This window comes from Syngnathoides biaculeatus, chromosome 20 (assembly GCF_019802595.1).
Source record: "Syngnathoides biaculeatus isolate LvHL_M chromosome 20, ASM1980259v1, whole genome shotgun sequence".
In the NCBI taxonomy this organism is placed as follows: domain Eukaryota; kingdom Metazoa; phylum Chordata; class Actinopteri; order Syngnathiformes; family Syngnathidae; genus Syngnathoides; species Syngnathoides biaculeatus.
In genome coordinates this window covers 17,235,058-17,251,282 of record NC_084659.1, presented here as the reverse complement: position 1 = coordinate 17,251,282, position 16,225 = coordinate 17,235,058, and the positions used below count along the sequence as shown (strand labels likewise).

Here is a 16,225-nt window from a genome sequence, read left to right as displayed (position 1 = left end):
TGACCCTGATGTGATTTGAACACACAACCTTCTGATCTGGAGTCAGAGGCGCTACCGTTGCACCATAGAGTCAGTGACAACAATTTTCTGTAGAGGTGTAAGATCAAAATTAGGGTATATAGTTGGCAACCAATGCAAGTCACTGACATGCCCGAGTGGTGAATCTGTGTCAACAAAGCTTGCACAGTATTTGTTTTACAAGTCAGGGGTGGGCAATTTTCTCCCATTTTTGAGGGGAGTTTTTTTGCCCATGAGATGATCAAAACCTTGATTTCATGCAGTTTCTGAACAAAACTTTGGAGGTTCTGCATCTCTGTGCTTCATGGAGATATTTGTGGAAGAGTGTCTGACACCACCATCACGCTCCCTGCATTCAACCTCCATTGTGCGGGTCGTGTCGCTCAGCTAACATGGAAAACGAAAGGCAATGGAATATGCTTGTATATCAACGAGAAATGGCGCACGAACGTTACACAGCCCAGCACACACTGCAGCCTGCTTTTAGAGTTGCTGGTTTTGAACTGTAAGCCGTTTTATTCACCACGTGAGTTCCCCATAAATTTGTCACGCATTTTTGCAAATGTGCAGAAGTGAGAAAATGAAAAAAAAAGCAGCAACAGAAGTGCTTGTTGTGGCTGAGTGGTTAGGGTGATGGGCTTGAAATCCATGGGGGTCTCCCTGTGTAGGTTTGAATCCTGCCAACAATGTAATCATAAGACTTTGGTTTTAGATTAGTCCGGGTCAGTGGTGTGTTCTGGGAGAAGATTTGCCTGTTACAATGCAGTATCAACAAATAAATTCTAGCATTACTGCCACTGTATATTTGCATGATAAAATGCAGCAAATATAAATACAAATACATCAGCATCAAGGGGATACAACACAATTCAGTGATTGTACCAGACAATCAAACATTAGAAGAAAAAGCACTAATAAGAATATGGAAGACAATCTGACAAAACAATACAATCTAGAACAATACACACCATGATCATGATTACGATCGAGGCAAGATGATAGGGAAAATCTGGCAATACAGCCTTATAAAAAAATAAAACAAAACAATACATGACACAGGATGATGCACAAACAGATACTAGAAAACAATATGAGATACAAGTCTACACTGTATGTGCGTGTGTGTGTGTGCCACAGACCCCGTGTTGTGTTTATCAGAACTATAAGGAGGAGAGAATCTGACCACAAACTGAGCAGGGAAAAGGTTTCTCTTCAGTAAATCTCATTTCATTTCATTTTTTTTCCTCACAGAGAAAATTGACAGTGTGACATGTTATATCACGTCTGGACTTTTTTTCATGTCGTCATCAGTGAGGAGAGTGTGACATCATGTCATCACTATCTGATATTGGAGCTGCTCGTGATCCTCCACAGTCCCTCAGCTTTGCAGTTTTTCACTTTGGTCATATTTCTTGGTCCACATTTGCTTGAAGTTGAGAGCATTTTTCTAATCGAAGGTTCCCAATGGTTGAAAGACATTCACTTATTTTTTATTGGGAAAATGGATTTGATATACTGTACAAGCAAATTGAGTCATACTCACTGTTTTAACAGGTGTTATTTATCAAAGATTGTGTGGAACGGTGTCTCAGTTGGTAAAGCATTGGCCTCACAGTTCTGAGGTCCCGGATTTAGTCCCGGACCCGCCTGTGTGGAGTTTGCATGTTCTCTGTTTGGTTCTATGTGCCCTGTGATTGGCTGGCGACCAGTTGAGGGTGTACCCTGGCTCCTTCCTGAAAATTGCTGGGATTGGCTCCAGCAATAATCCCGTGACCCGTGTGAGCATAAGCGGCTCAGAAAATGGATGGATGGATATACTTTGAATGGCTACTTCAAGAAATATTTAAGTTGTTAAAAGGTGAACTTGAATGAAATTAGAAATTAGAGCTCTACGTGTTGCGCTGTATTTTTTCATACAGATATTTTTCAAGGTGAACATTTATTGGATAGAAAAAACATGTTTTTTACATGTTGGATTTCAATTCAAAAATCCATGTTAAAAATTCGAGTTCATACTGGCAACGAATTACTTCCATATTCGTGTTATGTTCATTTATTTTTGTAATCTTCAAGACTTTTTGTTTATTTTGTGTTTTCTGGAAGGTTAAAATATTTCCCGATTTGTATTTTTTACTCTTTCAGGCCACGACAGTGAACAAACGTAATTCCACCGAGTGATGCGGTTTGCTAGTCCTGCTGATTGACGGCACGTGAGCAACAGTTTCCGTTGTGTCGAACTGGAATTGTGATATTGGCCTGATCCGTGTGAGGTTCCTGCTTGGACACAAGGCTGCTTGGCCTGCTTTCCAAAAAGAAGAACCCCACGAAAGGCAAATGTTAACTTGACTTAACTCCCCATCAGGGAACCCAACCCTGGTCTTGCCTGACATGACACGCGTAGATAATGTCCACTATACCAAGGAGGAGACGACTACACTTGTTTCCCGGGAACAGATGGTCTTTGCCAGAGTGGGGTGCTGGTGTGGAAATCAAGAGTTGAGAAATGAGAGCTCGATGTGTTACGTTGTATTTTTTCATACAGATATTTTTTAGGGTGAATATTTAAGCAGGAAGTGACGGACATGGCAGGACCGCCCTCAAGTGGACTCGTTTGTTTCTATTAGTTTTACCTCCGGGAAGGTAACTCGTTGTTCCTTCGTGTTAGCCAAAATGCCGGCTCGCTGCATTGCTGGACATTGCTTGAACACTCGGGAGGATGGATTTACCCTTCATAAGTTTGCAAGATACCCATTTCGTCGTGAAAAATGGATTGCACGGGTGCAAAGGATGATAGCTTCGTGGGTTCCAAATAACAGATAGGTGTGTTTACAGCGACTAAAAAAGATAATAGTTTGGGGCAGACCACGTAATCCGCCTATCATAATGTAACAAAAGATCCGCGTCGTATGACAGGGGTGCTCAATGTGTTGATGGGCGTGTCGGACGGCGTCGGGCTCACCGGCGAAGGCTGCTGCGTCGGCTCGCGGACGCTGCCGACAATGGCGCACTCAGCTGCATGCGACGACAACACCGTAAAGCAGCCCGGCTCCACTCCGTGACAACCCACCTCGGCGCCGAAAATGAGCCACTGCAGCCAACAAGGCAAAGCCGGCTGAGCTCGTCGCGGCGCCGGGCCGTGATGGCTCATCTCCGCCGCGGATGTGGATGCGGTTTGGCCGTGATTGCATATCATCTGAATATAAACAATATTGCCCCAGTAACTTCACTTGGTTGTGTGGTGTTCTCCTTTTCAAAAAGAGCTTCCGTGTCAGAAGAGGCGTGTTCATCTCCCATAGTAGGGTCCACCGCGTGTTTTCAATGGCGAATGTCCGGGTGACGTCACGGGTAGAGGATGCAGCCAACATGGCAACCACTTGGCTGTCGTCGAATGGAACTTCTCCAACTTCGCGCATGGATGACGCGCTCTGCGCTCTCATTTATTTTTTCGTATAGACATTGAAGTGAATAATGTTATATGTATTTTTCATGACAATATCCATTTTAGAATGTTTATAGGAATGACACTTAATCTTTAATAAAAGGAATTATTTTTGCATTCCAAACACTTCAAGGTAAATACACGTGGTAAATATAAAACATACAAGATACATCAATGTAAAAAAGCTTATCTGAATGCAGTAGTATAGTAAGTGAATTGAAGTGCAAATACTGACAGCTATGAAACAGGCAAGTCGTCAGACAACTATAAGTAAAGGTCTTTTCTCAAAGTGTTTTTCAGGTCAATGTGGTATTGATCCTCACGATGCCGGCTGTTGTGCTCAAAGATTGCACCGTTCACTTCCATGTGAAGATCGACCAGATGTCGGCTCCTGTAAGAATACAAAACACTTGGTTAGGACTGAAAAGTCACAAAAAAAAAAAAAAAAAAGTTATGGAAGTTTGCATTAATTGGCTTTCGCTTGAAATTTCAGGATGAACGTACCTGTGACCTTTACAGGTGAACTTTATTTAACCTCACAGTTCTGAGGACCCGCGTTTGATCCCGGCCCCGCCTGTGTGGACTTTGCATGTTCTCCCCGTGCCTGCGTAAGTTTCCTCCGGGCACTCCGGTTTCCTCCCACATCCCAAAAACATGCAACATTAATTGGACACTCTAAATTGCCCCAAGTTGTGATTGTGAGTGCGGCTGTTGTCTGTCTCTATGTGCCCTGCAATTGGCAGGCAACCAGTTCAGGGTGTACCCCGCCTCCTGCCCCTTGACAGCTGGGATAGGCTCCAACAATCCCCCTGACCCTTGTGAGGATAAGCGGCTAAGAAAATGGATGGATGGACAAAAGTAGTGCTTAGCCTCCATCGTAGAGTATCTTGGTGCCGAGTGAGTTGAGGAACTTCATTTGGAAGTAGTGCTTTGGCATGTTGTGTACTCTAAACCTTTATGCCAGGGATGTCAAACTCATTTTTGTCGTGGGCCACATTGTTAACGACGATAAACATCTTTAACTGTCTCATCATATTTACAGATGAAATTTATGAACTAGTTTTGGAATCAGAAATCAAGGCTAATTGGTTTTTCCCAACGACTGTTTGGTCACACAAAAATGCTTGTAATATCTCAACGTTATCATTTATGATGTGACAATTTAAAATTTTGGTACGGCTTTGGGAAAAAAAAAAATCATGGAAGTCGATACATATGATTTGCCTCTGCGGGCCACATAAAATCATGCAGCGGGCCAGATCTGGCCCATGGGCCTTGAGTTTGACACCAGTGCTTTTTGAGGATGAATCAATCCCGTACTGCGTGTCACCGGCGGCTTGGAACAGAGATACTGAGAAACTGGAAGGTTCACAGAAAGACATTCAAGTTGACGTCTTTGAAAATTCTCATGGATCAATTTTGCCGCTCTGCTCCTTGTTGCGGTTTGTGCCCAAAAAAGTAAATAAATCCAAAAACAGAAACCGTTGGATGTGCGTTCCAAAGTGGAGAGAAGGTCAAATAAAGTTCAATTGTAAAGGGTCTACTGATACTTGGGCTCATAATAACATTTCAAGCGCTAGCCGTCACTTTTCCAAGGTAGCGTGTGCGCACGTACCTTCCCTGGCTTCTGCCCAAGGCGTCCGTCAAAGCCTTGAGGTAAACGGAACGGTGTCGGCCTCGCTGCAGTTGATGCTCTCCGGTCGAGCAGTGACTCCAGAGCACGTCTGCATCTGACGGGAGACAATCGGGTCTCAGCTGATTGGCGCCACCGTCCGTCTCCCAGCCGTCATCCCAGCGGTTCTCCACACCGCAGGGTTGGAACTCCGACACAGTGTAGCTCTGGATGAAAAACAGTTTTGGCTTGTCGACCAGCGCCGGACAGGCGTCGCCGTTGAAAAAGCGACGGACATCTTCCAGACGGAGGCCTTCGCAGTTCATGTCCGTGGCCTGTAGGCGATTGTCGATCGCCCGGCTGATGATGCAGCAGACGAAGCCGTCGCGGTCCGGACTCCTTTGGAAGACTTTTCTGAGCGTTGAGACAGTCTCGACCAGGTTTAGCCATTTATGTAGGGTCACATTGAAGTGCAGTGACTTAAATGCGTGCGCCATCATCTCTGAAGGGAAAAAAAAAAAAAAAAAAAAAAAGTCAGAATGATTTGGATCAGCCAACCTTTGAAAATCCTCGATCCGTCGATTTTGTATTGCAAAACTGTTTGAATCTTTTAATAAAATAACACAGAGACTAAAGAATAGCATAAGTGTCACGGTGTTATAACTCTCTACATAACTGATATTTGGAGATACACGGTAGAACTACACAAGCAGACGGAATAAATAAATAATACTCTCGAGCATAAATGAATTATTCTCTGCAAAGAATGATAAATATTAAAAGTATTTGTGACCATTTGCTTCACGTATGTCTGTAGTATTCTCCCCAAATTTACCAAGCCTGACACACTGGATGTCCACTGGATTGGATTGAAGCAAAAGATGCTCCAGAAACTCAAATTCTTTACTTCTGATTTTAATATTTGACTACTGTAATTATTTATTAGGTTCAACATTCTAGAGTGTGATTACAGTTTTGTTTTTTTTTTTTAAATAAGGGGCTTAAATATTTGAACAGGAAAAGACGTATGGATGATTTGACTTGCCAATCAACCATACAAGTGCACAAATGACAAGCCATTTTCCTGAAAAACACCAAACGCACCATCTTCAAAGCCTTTAGGCTTGGAATCTTTTTCAGCACAAATATTAGAAAAGCCTCAGTGTTGTTTCATGAGGCCTCACTTGCTCACCACTAAGTGCAAGGTACCATATTTTCCGCACTATAAAGCGCACCTTCAACGAATGGCCGATTTTAAAACTTTTTTCATGTATAAAGGTGCATAGAATAGACCCTGCAGTAGAGGCTGGGGTTCCGTTATGCATCCATGAGATGGAGCTGCACTAAAGGCGATTAGACCAGATTATAAGGCACACCGTCTTTTAAGTGTGCCTTATAGTGCGGAAAATACGGGACTGTAGTTCCCAGGTTCTACTGTACACAAAACAGCGTCTTTCAATGTATGCACTGTAGAAGTATACCCCGATTGTACTCACCTCCGTCATTCCCCACGCAGTCTACGATTACGCACTCCCCTCTGGGGTCACTGGCTGAACGTTTACCGACTGACTGGACTCTCCTACAGGGATGCAAGCAGAGACAGGGTTGAAATTCAACACGGGTTGATCAAATAGAGCAACAAAAGTCTTAGTCCGTGATTTAATATTGTACAGTACATCACAAATGTTGGACGAGACCACTTGAATTTTTCGTCTTACAAAGACATTTTAAAAAGTGGGTGCTATGAACTTTGGTTGGAATCTTGTCAGGTGTCCCAATCAATCAAGAGCCTTTATTGTCATTATATGCTGCGCATACAATGAAATGATGTGTGCAGCTCCACAAGGTGCAATAAAATAAATAAAAAAAAAAAAAACGAAGAACATCTTGGGTAACATAAAAACAGAAAAAAATACAGTTGCGGCTGAAATAAATGCACCAAAGTGCAGTTGCAAAATACTACATTAAATTGTTGTGATGTACTTATTTGTTTGAGGATAAATCTTACCTGGCAAGGGTGGCGCATCACTTCCTCGGGTACTGCTGGCGCATTGACTGAAATGAGATGGAAAATACACGATAAGTCAGTACAACGGGGCAAGAAGACAAAAAAAACCTTCAAACCAGTTATCCTTTCACCCGTTGACTATTACTAGTTTCATTTCTATTTGGGATTAGTACGGTTCATGAATGTGAGATTGCGTTTCTTCAAATACTGTCCACACTCCAATATAATATGTGGGTTGTTTTCACGTGACGTCACCCCCTAACGGTGGCCATTTTCCATCCCTGAGCTCCCGTTACTCATACATAGGCAAGGTGGACTACATTATGTTTCTAACTGCAGTTATTGAAGACACAACCGACAGCACATTAAGCCCAGAGTGACTATTAGGCGACCTGGCCTCATGGGACTCAGGACTGCAGTTACAAAGGTGCAGTATTGTGCCCTGGTCTTTTACTCTATGTGACACTGACCTGGATGCTAACACGGAAAACTAAAGCCGGTAAAAAGCCAAAGGCATAAAGTAAAACTTGTATATTAGTTCACCACAAGCAAAGCGAAATGTTTCTTTAAAATTAGATGACAATGGCAGAAAGACAAAAGAATAAACAAATCCAGTATTTCACAAAATTCATGAATCTTTCAAGTGACTAACAAAAAACAATCATAAGTGTAATGTTGGCCTTCTGAAATGAGTATCGATTAAGCTTGTTAGCTTAGCTCGGCGACACATCGGCACGATGGAGGTTGAAGCCAGGCGGCATGATAGCGGCGTCGGGCAATCGTCTACAAAGCCAAGTCTCCGTGAAGCACAGAGCCGCAGAACGTCCAAGGTCTTTTGTCGGAAGCGTGAGACGATGTCCCCACTTACGCAGGCGGACTTGTGTCCCGGATCGCGAGGACGACAAACTATGGAAAAAGCTTCAGCGAACTGGTGAGAGTTGTCGAAAAATAAGTCAGAAGAAGGCTCTCTGATGGTTAGCAAGTCTTCTCGTGTACTTGAATCCCGAGATGCCCGTAAAATACCAAAACACAAACGGTAATGGAGAGCATTCTGGAGACTTCCACACTCGGTATGCTTGAGGTAGAGAGGTTAAATGGCGGCGAGCAGCGGTGTGTGGGTATTTCAGCAAAAAATGTGACGTCAGTGAAAACAACCCATCATGACCCATCATCACTCGCTGAGTGTATAATGTCTCAAGCATTTTAAGGATTAAAAAGGACTGTAGTGAATTTGTCCATTTTTTGCAAAATTATGTAGTTCAATTGGTTGTATTGCACACACTCACCTGACATCTTGAGCTTTTTGGCCAGGTCTACCCTGCCGACGTCCATTAAACATTCTTCCAAAAGGTCCACCCTTGTCGGGGAAACCTTGCCTACGTGCTCGAGTTCGACAACCAAGTCCAGGAAATCCTGCGTGAGTGAGAAAACAACGGAAAGTGAGCAACGATTTCCAAATTTCAACCGGCAACAACAAAAAGTCCCCCACCGGCACAATTTCCTACCTTGGCAGTTTCCATTTTCTCACGCGGTACCATGTGACCCAGCAGAAACTTCACACTGCTCACATCATCCTTGGCCATGTCCTCGCTGATGTGAGCCATCAGAACTCTGCAGGAGGAAGCAAGATGGATGTTAGGAACTGAACCTTTGTGACATACAAAAACTTGAAAATCATAAGGGGAAAAGGGAATTTTTAATGGCTTGTAGGCAAATATTTACGTCTCTATATTAGTGGAGCGCCTGGCTACTTATTGAATGTGAATATAAAAATCAGAAACATCTTTATTTTGCCAACTTGGTCAAAAACATGCGAGGCAAAATGGGGACACCGAGGTCTGGGCCCACCACTTTGTTGGTCTTTTTTCATTTGAAGATGCGTCCATATGGAAGTAGATATGTGCCACCAAAATTTTTATTAAAAAATGCCGTTGTAAAATTCACATTTACTTCAAAGTGATCACATTTTCAAGAGCTGCATTTCAGTTTAACATTTCAATGCAAACAAATTCGCCATTTGAAAAAAAATTAAACCTTTAAAATTGAAACAATATTTTGAGTCTCCTGAGATTCAAGTGGGTACAATTCACTGTCTGAAAGTCACAGTCTAAATTCAGTGTTATAAGAAGGCAGGGTTACTTCAGGTCAGAACACAAAACCCAGCCGGACGAATTTCAGACAGTGAATTGTAGCTAGTTGAATTTTGCTAATTTTGTATTTAATAAGCTATTGCTAACATGTTTTATGTTTTGGGGACGACATTCAGTCCTGTGCGAAATCTGGTAATCTTGCAGTTTTATAATGTACTACTTTAATTTGTTATATTTAGGTGAAGTGTCCCAACCAAATCAAAAACCGTTAATTTGACCCAAACTGTTAAAACACAGAGTAACTTTTTTTTTTTTTTTTTAACCGTGAGACTCACCTGAATCTGGGTAGAACCTGCTCAGATCTCAAAGCTCTCTCCACATCGTCCCGGCTGAACCCAAACACCTGCCTGAGGATGTCATATCTCCCCAAATGTAGCATGAGCTCAGCCAAAAACAGACGCCCTTTGTCGTAACTCTTGACTTTGGACTTAAGAGTCTCCTTTATATGCACGGCTGTATTGTCTGTGTCCGAAATCTCGCACAAGTAGAGAATCTTGGAGCGTTCGTTGCTGCCGAGGGCTTCTGAGATTTGGTGAATAGCACGAAGCATTTCTGGATCAGGAACTGCCATCGAGGCACGAAGTGGCTCGAAGCGTTGGTTTTGACGATAAACATCCATTCTCGCTCCTGGGAACTTGCAAAAAAAAAAAAAAAAAACAACACATACGTATAGTTCATTTAAGTTCTGTACATTTCAAAACATACAACTTTGAATATAAAAGGAACAGGGCGTAACTTACTTGTAAAGTCATAGCGTCGGCGGGTCATAAACGACGAAGGTATTCCAAAACTTGTGGAAAAATGTGAGCCCTCAACTCACTACTCGTCGAAATACTTCGCTTGGATTTCCAGCGTGAAACACTGAGAATGCTGTTACAAAAATAATACAGTAACAACTGGACTCGGTTCTGCCGTGAAGGAGTGCAAAACTCGGAATGGGATCAAGGTGTCTAGGGCACACTATTTAAGCGAATTTGGAAAGCTTTGAACCAGACAAAGTGAGTAATAGAGAAGCAAAGAGGACGACGTCACAGAGAAGGAAATGACGTCTTTTTCTTTCTTTTTTTTTTTTAAATCATTCAGCTTCCTCTTGGTCTTCGTTCAGTTACTGGCGGTTGATAATCCATCCTAATGGTGCATTACCGCCACCTTCTGCTCCGGAGACTGTACTACTTAGCGCTATCCGCCCCTGATTATATCTTATCTGAAAATTTAATATCTGGGGTCACCAAGTTTTTTTTTTTAAATTGGGTGCTTCTTCTTTGGGTATTAATTAACCCACGGGGATATTATGTGGATACAATTTATGAAACAATATAGCATCTCCGTGAAGACAGATTGCGTGAAGGGATTTTCCACAACAATTATCAACGGTGATTTTTCCCATGATGTTGAGTGAGAAATGTCATGTGTTTGAATTGTTTAATTATTTCTATGGAAGTAGACAAGTGCCACCAGGATTTGAGTTTAAAATAGAATTTGAAAATGAAATGAAATTAAATGTTACATGGATTTGAAATTGAAATAGGATTTGGATTTGAAATGTTAAATTCAATAATTCGGTGTCTGGAATTCAACTTCGTTGTAAAAATTCACTTTTGTTGTGAAGGTCACAGACATGAGGAAAGGATTTCAGAACCTAACACCCAGCAGCCAGCCAATCCTGTTACGCTATTTTAGTCACGTGACATCTCGGTGGCTGGTCATGGGAGATCGCGCTCCAAAGCAGCCAGCCAATCCAGTTACGCTTTCTTGGGCACGTGACATCTCTATGGCAGTTATGGGAGATGAGTTAACACAACGGTGAGTTCAAGGCTTGTATTTTCCTGTAGTATGTTGTTAAAAAGCCGTGTAACACGTTACAACCGAAAATTTGGCAACAGAACGTAGTTATTTTCAGCCACGGACATATTTGACAGCAATGCTGCTTTTCAGCTTCACGTTTAATCAACTACACTGTGGCGGGACCTCGAGTTGGGATGCGGGGTTCCGCACGGACTCTTTTTGTTGTTGCTTTTCCGGAGTGGGCAGTTCACAGAGTTCCCGCCGTTCTGCGTGGAGTGTTTTGATGTCTGCCAATAAAACAAGTTTTGTTCCTGTGACCGACGCTGCGCCTCGGACTCCTTTTCTCCGGCGCTACAAGTATATATTTGCTCTAAGCACACATTCGGAGGGGACCGTAAATGATAACTATATAAAAATATATTTGTTCAGATGAAATGTGAATTTTAATAACTGTAAGGTCATGTTAAAATGAATGCATACAATTTTAATTTGATTGCCTTTGTTTTGTCGCACTTTATTTCTAGTTTTTAATGTTTATGTCCGTTGACCTTGAGAGAAAGAAAGGCTGACACCCGCTGGCCAGAGTAAAGTTGCGCAGCGTGTCAGAAGACTGTTCGCGCTCCTCACGTCGACGCCTGCCACTGTCGAGACCAACTGGTCAACGTGTGAACGAGCACAAGTCAAGATAAGGTTCGGTAAGGTTCTGTATTGTGTTAAAACGCGTGTGCTGGCCTTTGCAAACGTGCAGTCTTTACGCGCGAGGGGCACTTTTTGCACACGACGTGGCCGCGTGTGCGATTTTTTTCAAAATGTCCTCAAGTGTGGAAAGCAGCGTGGAGCCAGCCGGCGTGTTTTTCGGGTATCGCCAGGCGATTCATCCGTGTCTTTTCTTTTTTTTTCTTTATTATTTGTCGTTCAATTCCAGGTCTCTGCTACTGGTGTCCGGATGCGGGACGTGGATCAAAGCACTCGAGGCGATGAACGGCATCGGAGCGCGTGGACCCCGCTGTTGTGTTCCCTTTCCCCGTGAACAAGAGGAGCGCCAGTGGGACCTCCACTGGTGGCGTGAGCACATCCACGAGCCATGAGAGCGCCTACAGTTACTCCGGTAAGACTAAAGAGTGCGTGTAAATGAATGTCTTTTGTCTAATGCGAGTGAGGTGCCAAGCCAACAATAACAAAAGCGCACTTTGTGAACCCTGCAATGGCTTCTGATTATGACTGGCCCGCAATCGAATTGACCCTCCGTAGAAACTGCGTCATCCGCGTCGCTGAGCATCAGAGGCCAGAGCTGCATAAACCCCGCCCCCTTTTGGCATCCGCCGTTACCCTCATACAATGTTGCATGGTCCAGTATAGCTTTTGTTTGCTGGTAAAAATCGCGTATTTGGTTTGTCTTAACAATACATATGGTTAAGAGGTGTAGTCACGGACTTTGTAAAAATGACAACAGGTATCCTGAAAGGCTAGTTGGTGGAGTTCAATTCTACCCTTTCCAAAACCGAAGACCCAGTACACAAAAAATGTCTTCGATGGATCCAAAATTTGTGGAGACGGCATGATCAACTGAATCCATCTAAATGAACGGAACAGAAGACCGAGTACGAAAATTGTCTTCGATGGATCAAACTTTGTGCAGACGTGTCTCTGTTGGCGGCTACCGAGCTAAGCTAAACCGGACTATGTTTGCACGAAGGTATCCCTATATTTGATTTTCAATACATGTCTCATATAAATGAATTAGCAGTTTTTCGCTTGCATAATAGACTTGTGAATGATTGACACACTTGATCTGTGTTTGAGCGATATTTTGCGATGATCTGACTGCACAAACGTGTCCCTTTGTTCCAGGCTAATGACCTAAGCTAAACCGGACTAGCAGTCTTAAAGCCTTCGACGTGCACCGAGACACCAAGACTGAAGGAAGGATGTTTTTAGGACACTAAAGTAGTGATTGTCGTACTCGGTTCGGACTTACGTAGGTTCGCACTAATTCAAGAATAATTATTGAGGGGAGCGCGTGACGTACACAAAGAAAACGAGAGAAACAACTCGTAAATCAAGCCTCGCCTTCTTCTTTTCTTTCATTTCAGACAACGGTTCACACAACGGCTATACAGATAACATGCAGATTCTGCACACAAGTGTGATATGTAACACGGAAATAGGAAACTGTCAACGACGAATTCGTCTCTTTTCGACTCGGAAGATCTCGCGCCTATATCAATGGTTTCTCCGTCAATATGCATGTAAATACCATTGAAAATAAACCCTCGCTGAAACTACTTGAAGCCCTGCTGTCTGCTTTTTCACGATATTACTATTCGCTAAGAATGCGAGTGACAATCAGCTGGTAAATCGGACAATTTCGCTGTCGTCTCTTCTTCCAGCGCCGCCATTTTTTGCTAATTGTTTGTCTGAGGTTAGCACACGTGGGGGTGACGTAACTTCGGACGTGGTTAAGTGCCCTGTACGGAGGGGTCAATGGAATATCTGCGCGTGCTGGTAAGTTGACACAGTCAACGGGCAAATGGCTTTGATGTCAGCAAACCCTCTCCTTCCGGCAGATGGTGACAAAATAGGGAAATTGTTTTTGGGTTGTGTGCGCCCAGTCGGGGTGAAAAAGTGAAAAAAAATCTGATGAATTTCTAAAAGCAACGTTTGTTTTAAAAATGCCACCCAAAAAGGTGGTCGAATGTCTGCATTGGTTCTCTTGTTCTTTCGTGATTTTTAGATCAGTTTTGAGTTCTGACCTGAAGTAACCCTGCCTTCTTATAACACTGAATTAGACTGTGAATTTCAGACAGTGAATTGTACCCAGTTGAAATTCAAAATATTGTTTGAATTTTAAAGGTTGAATCTTTTCATATGGGGCAATTTGTTTACATTGAAATGTTAAACTGAAATGCAGCTCTTGAATGTGATCACTTTGAGGGAAGTAACTAATTTACAACGTAAAATTTTCAGTGGCTTTTTTAATTCAAATTTCGGTGGCATATATTACTTCCATATAGACGCATCTTCAAATGACAAAGACCAACAAAATGGTGGGTCTGACCTCGGGTGTCCAATTCTGCCTCCCTGTTTTTTGACATAGTTGGCAAAATAAAGATGTTTCTGATTTTATGTTCCATTCATAAGTAGCCAGACGCTCCACAAATATAGAGACAAATCTTTGCCTGCAAGCCATTAAAAATTCCCTTTTCTGCTTTTTATGTTCAAGTTTTTGTATGTCACAAATGTGCAGTTTCCTAATGTCCATGTTTGCTTCTCCTCAGAGTTTTCTGATGGCTCACATTAGCAAGGACATGGCCCAGGGTGATGTGAGTCATGTTGTTAAGTTTCTGGCTGGGTCCATGGTACCGATAAGAAATCGAAACTGCAAAGTGTAAGGAAATATTTTGCTGGTGGTTGGACCTTTTTGGTGTTCCCGTGTGAAATTTTGAAGTCGTTGCTCCACTTCCTTTGTTTTCTCGCTCACGCATTATTTCCTGGACCGTGATTGGTGAACTTGAGCACGTAAGCAAGGTTTCCCCTCAAGGGTGGACCTTTTTGCGGAAGAATGTTTAATGGACGTCTTCAGGGTAGACCTGGCCCAAAACGCTCAAAGTGTCCAAGATGTCAGGTGAGTGTGGTTGCAATAATACTGATTTAGTACTATAACACCAACTGAACTACACAATTTTGAAAAATTTCACAATTCCATAATCCTTTTTATCCTTAAAATGCTTCAGACGTTATAGTGACTCAGGAGTGAGGCCCTAAGCCAATGCCGAATTCCGGTTATCATGGGTTGTTTTTCACTGACTGTTTTAAATACTTTCTGATACGTCGCTCAGGAGTCATATCAAAGTGTAATAGTTCTTCGGAGATAGCACTCAGAAATGAAGACAGGACACCTTCTGGCTAACCAACATTGCACTTTATTGTCCCCAACCAGAAATGGTAACACAGGAACACACAAGCACAAGCACAAATCATGTGGTCAGAAGCTAAGTAATATCCAAAACCAGCTCTTAGAAGAAGTCCAGCTTCTTACCGGTGCTCCAATAGGAGGGAGAGCCAACACTCAGTAGAGCACTTCAATACCGGCTGGGCGTTCCGTACGCAAAACCCGCAGCAGACCTCTAACCGAAGTATCTAACGTTCTCCTTTTAATACCTCTAAGCGTGTGCGGAAGGAGGTGTGAGTGGCCGTTCAATCCCGCCTGACGCCACACTATTTTCCTTTTGGTTACCAACAGATGGCGTTGCACGACATCATATAACCAAACATCTTTTTAATGACATTTCTGGTTATCCAAACATCCTTTCTGACATTGCGGTTATTCAAAGCTATTGCGATCGGCTTTTAGGTTATTACAAGCTATTGCAACATAACGAAGCGCGTGCGAAAACATATTTTTAATTAATGGAAAACAACCCCATACAATTATTCTTACTTCACTGACGTCACATTTTTTGCTGAATTACCACACCAGATGCTGCGCGCTGCCATTTGAACCTCTTACCTAACGCTTACCCAGATTGCAAGTCTCCGAAATGCTCTATTTGTGTTTTTGTGTGTTCCATGGGGGTCTCCTCGGTACTCAAGTACACAAGATAGGACCTTTCGAACCTCAGAGAGCCTCCTCTACGCTGACTGTTTTTTTTTTTTTTCGACAACGCTCGCCAATTCGCTGAAAGCTTTTCCAGAGTGTTGGTCAGCGCGCGCTTCAAAGCCTCGCAAGTCCACTGCGGAGCGGGGACAAATCGTCCACATGACGACGAAAGACTTGGACGTTCTGCTGCTTGTGCTTCACGGAGACGCGGCTTTGTGGAACATTGCCTACGCACTATCGGGCCTGTCTGGCTTCAATCAAACCGCCTCGTGCCCAATTGTGTCACCTACCTAAGCTAACCAGCTTAATTGATACTAATTTTCAGAAGGCCAACATTACAGTTTAAGATCGTTTTTTTGTTAGTCACTTGAAAGATTCGATAATTTTTGTGAAATACGAGATTTGGTTGATTCTTTTGGTCTTCTGCCATTGTCACTAATTTAAACAAATAAACATTTCGCTTTGCATGTGGAACTAGTATACAGGTTTTAACTTTTTGGCCTTTTGTTTTTCAAGTGTTTAGCTTACAGGTAAGTGCTTGTCCCTTTGTGATTTCTGTCACGAGTAAAAGACCAACGCACAATCCTGTGGTCTCCCTTGGTGATCCGCAGTC

The 16,225-nt window shown here is 42.8% G+C and overlaps 1 protein-coding gene, 1 long non-coding RNA gene and 1 other non-coding gene across 3 annotated transcripts; 1 reads left to right on the top strand and 2 right to left on the bottom strand.

The window, feature by feature from the left end:
• On the bottom strand, positions 1-72 carry trnaw-cca (transfer RNA tryptophan (anticodon CCA)). The gene has a single exon. It is a non-coding gene; the product is annotated as a tRNA-Trp (tRNA).
• Positions 73-2,376: 2,304 nt separating this feature from the next.
• LOC133493996 (CASP8 and FADD-like apoptosis regulator) lies at positions 2,377-10,301 on the bottom strand. Its single transcript, XM_061808012.1, has 9 exons — positions 9,968-10,301; positions 9,503-9,861; positions 8,583-8,688; positions 8,364-8,490; positions 7,078-7,124; positions 6,986-6,993; positions 6,566-6,648; positions 5,073-5,571; positions 2,377-3,848 (listed from the first exon to the last, which is right to left on the bottom strand). The coding sequence occupies exons 1-9, from the start codon at positions 9,977-9,979 to the stop codon at positions 3,722-3,724; spliced, it is 1,368 nt and encodes a 455-aa protein (XP_061663996.1). The 5' UTR covers positions 9,980-10,301; the 3' UTR covers positions 2,377-3,721.
• Positions 10,302-11,043: 742 nt separating this feature from the next.
• LOC133493520 (uncharacterized) lies at positions 11,044-12,129 on the top strand. The gene is made up of 3 exons (XR_009793025.1): positions 11,044-11,369; positions 11,537-11,707; positions 11,938-12,129. It is a non-coding gene; the product is annotated as an uncharacterized LOC133493520 (long non-coding RNA).
• Positions 12,130-16,225: the final 4,096 nt, after the last annotated feature.

Excerpts from the sequence above, each read along its gene's own strand:
- LOC133493996 (XM_061808012.1), bottom strand. Across the intron at positions 8,689-9,502 it reads CAGGTTCTACCCAGATTCAG|AGTTCTGATGGCTCACATCA; the intron begins GTGAGTCTCACG and ends TTCCTCCTGCAG. Across the intron at positions 3,849-5,072 it reads TTGGGCAGAAGCCAGGGAAG|GAGCCGACATCTGGTCGATC; the intron begins GTACGTGCGCAC and ends GTATTCTTACAG.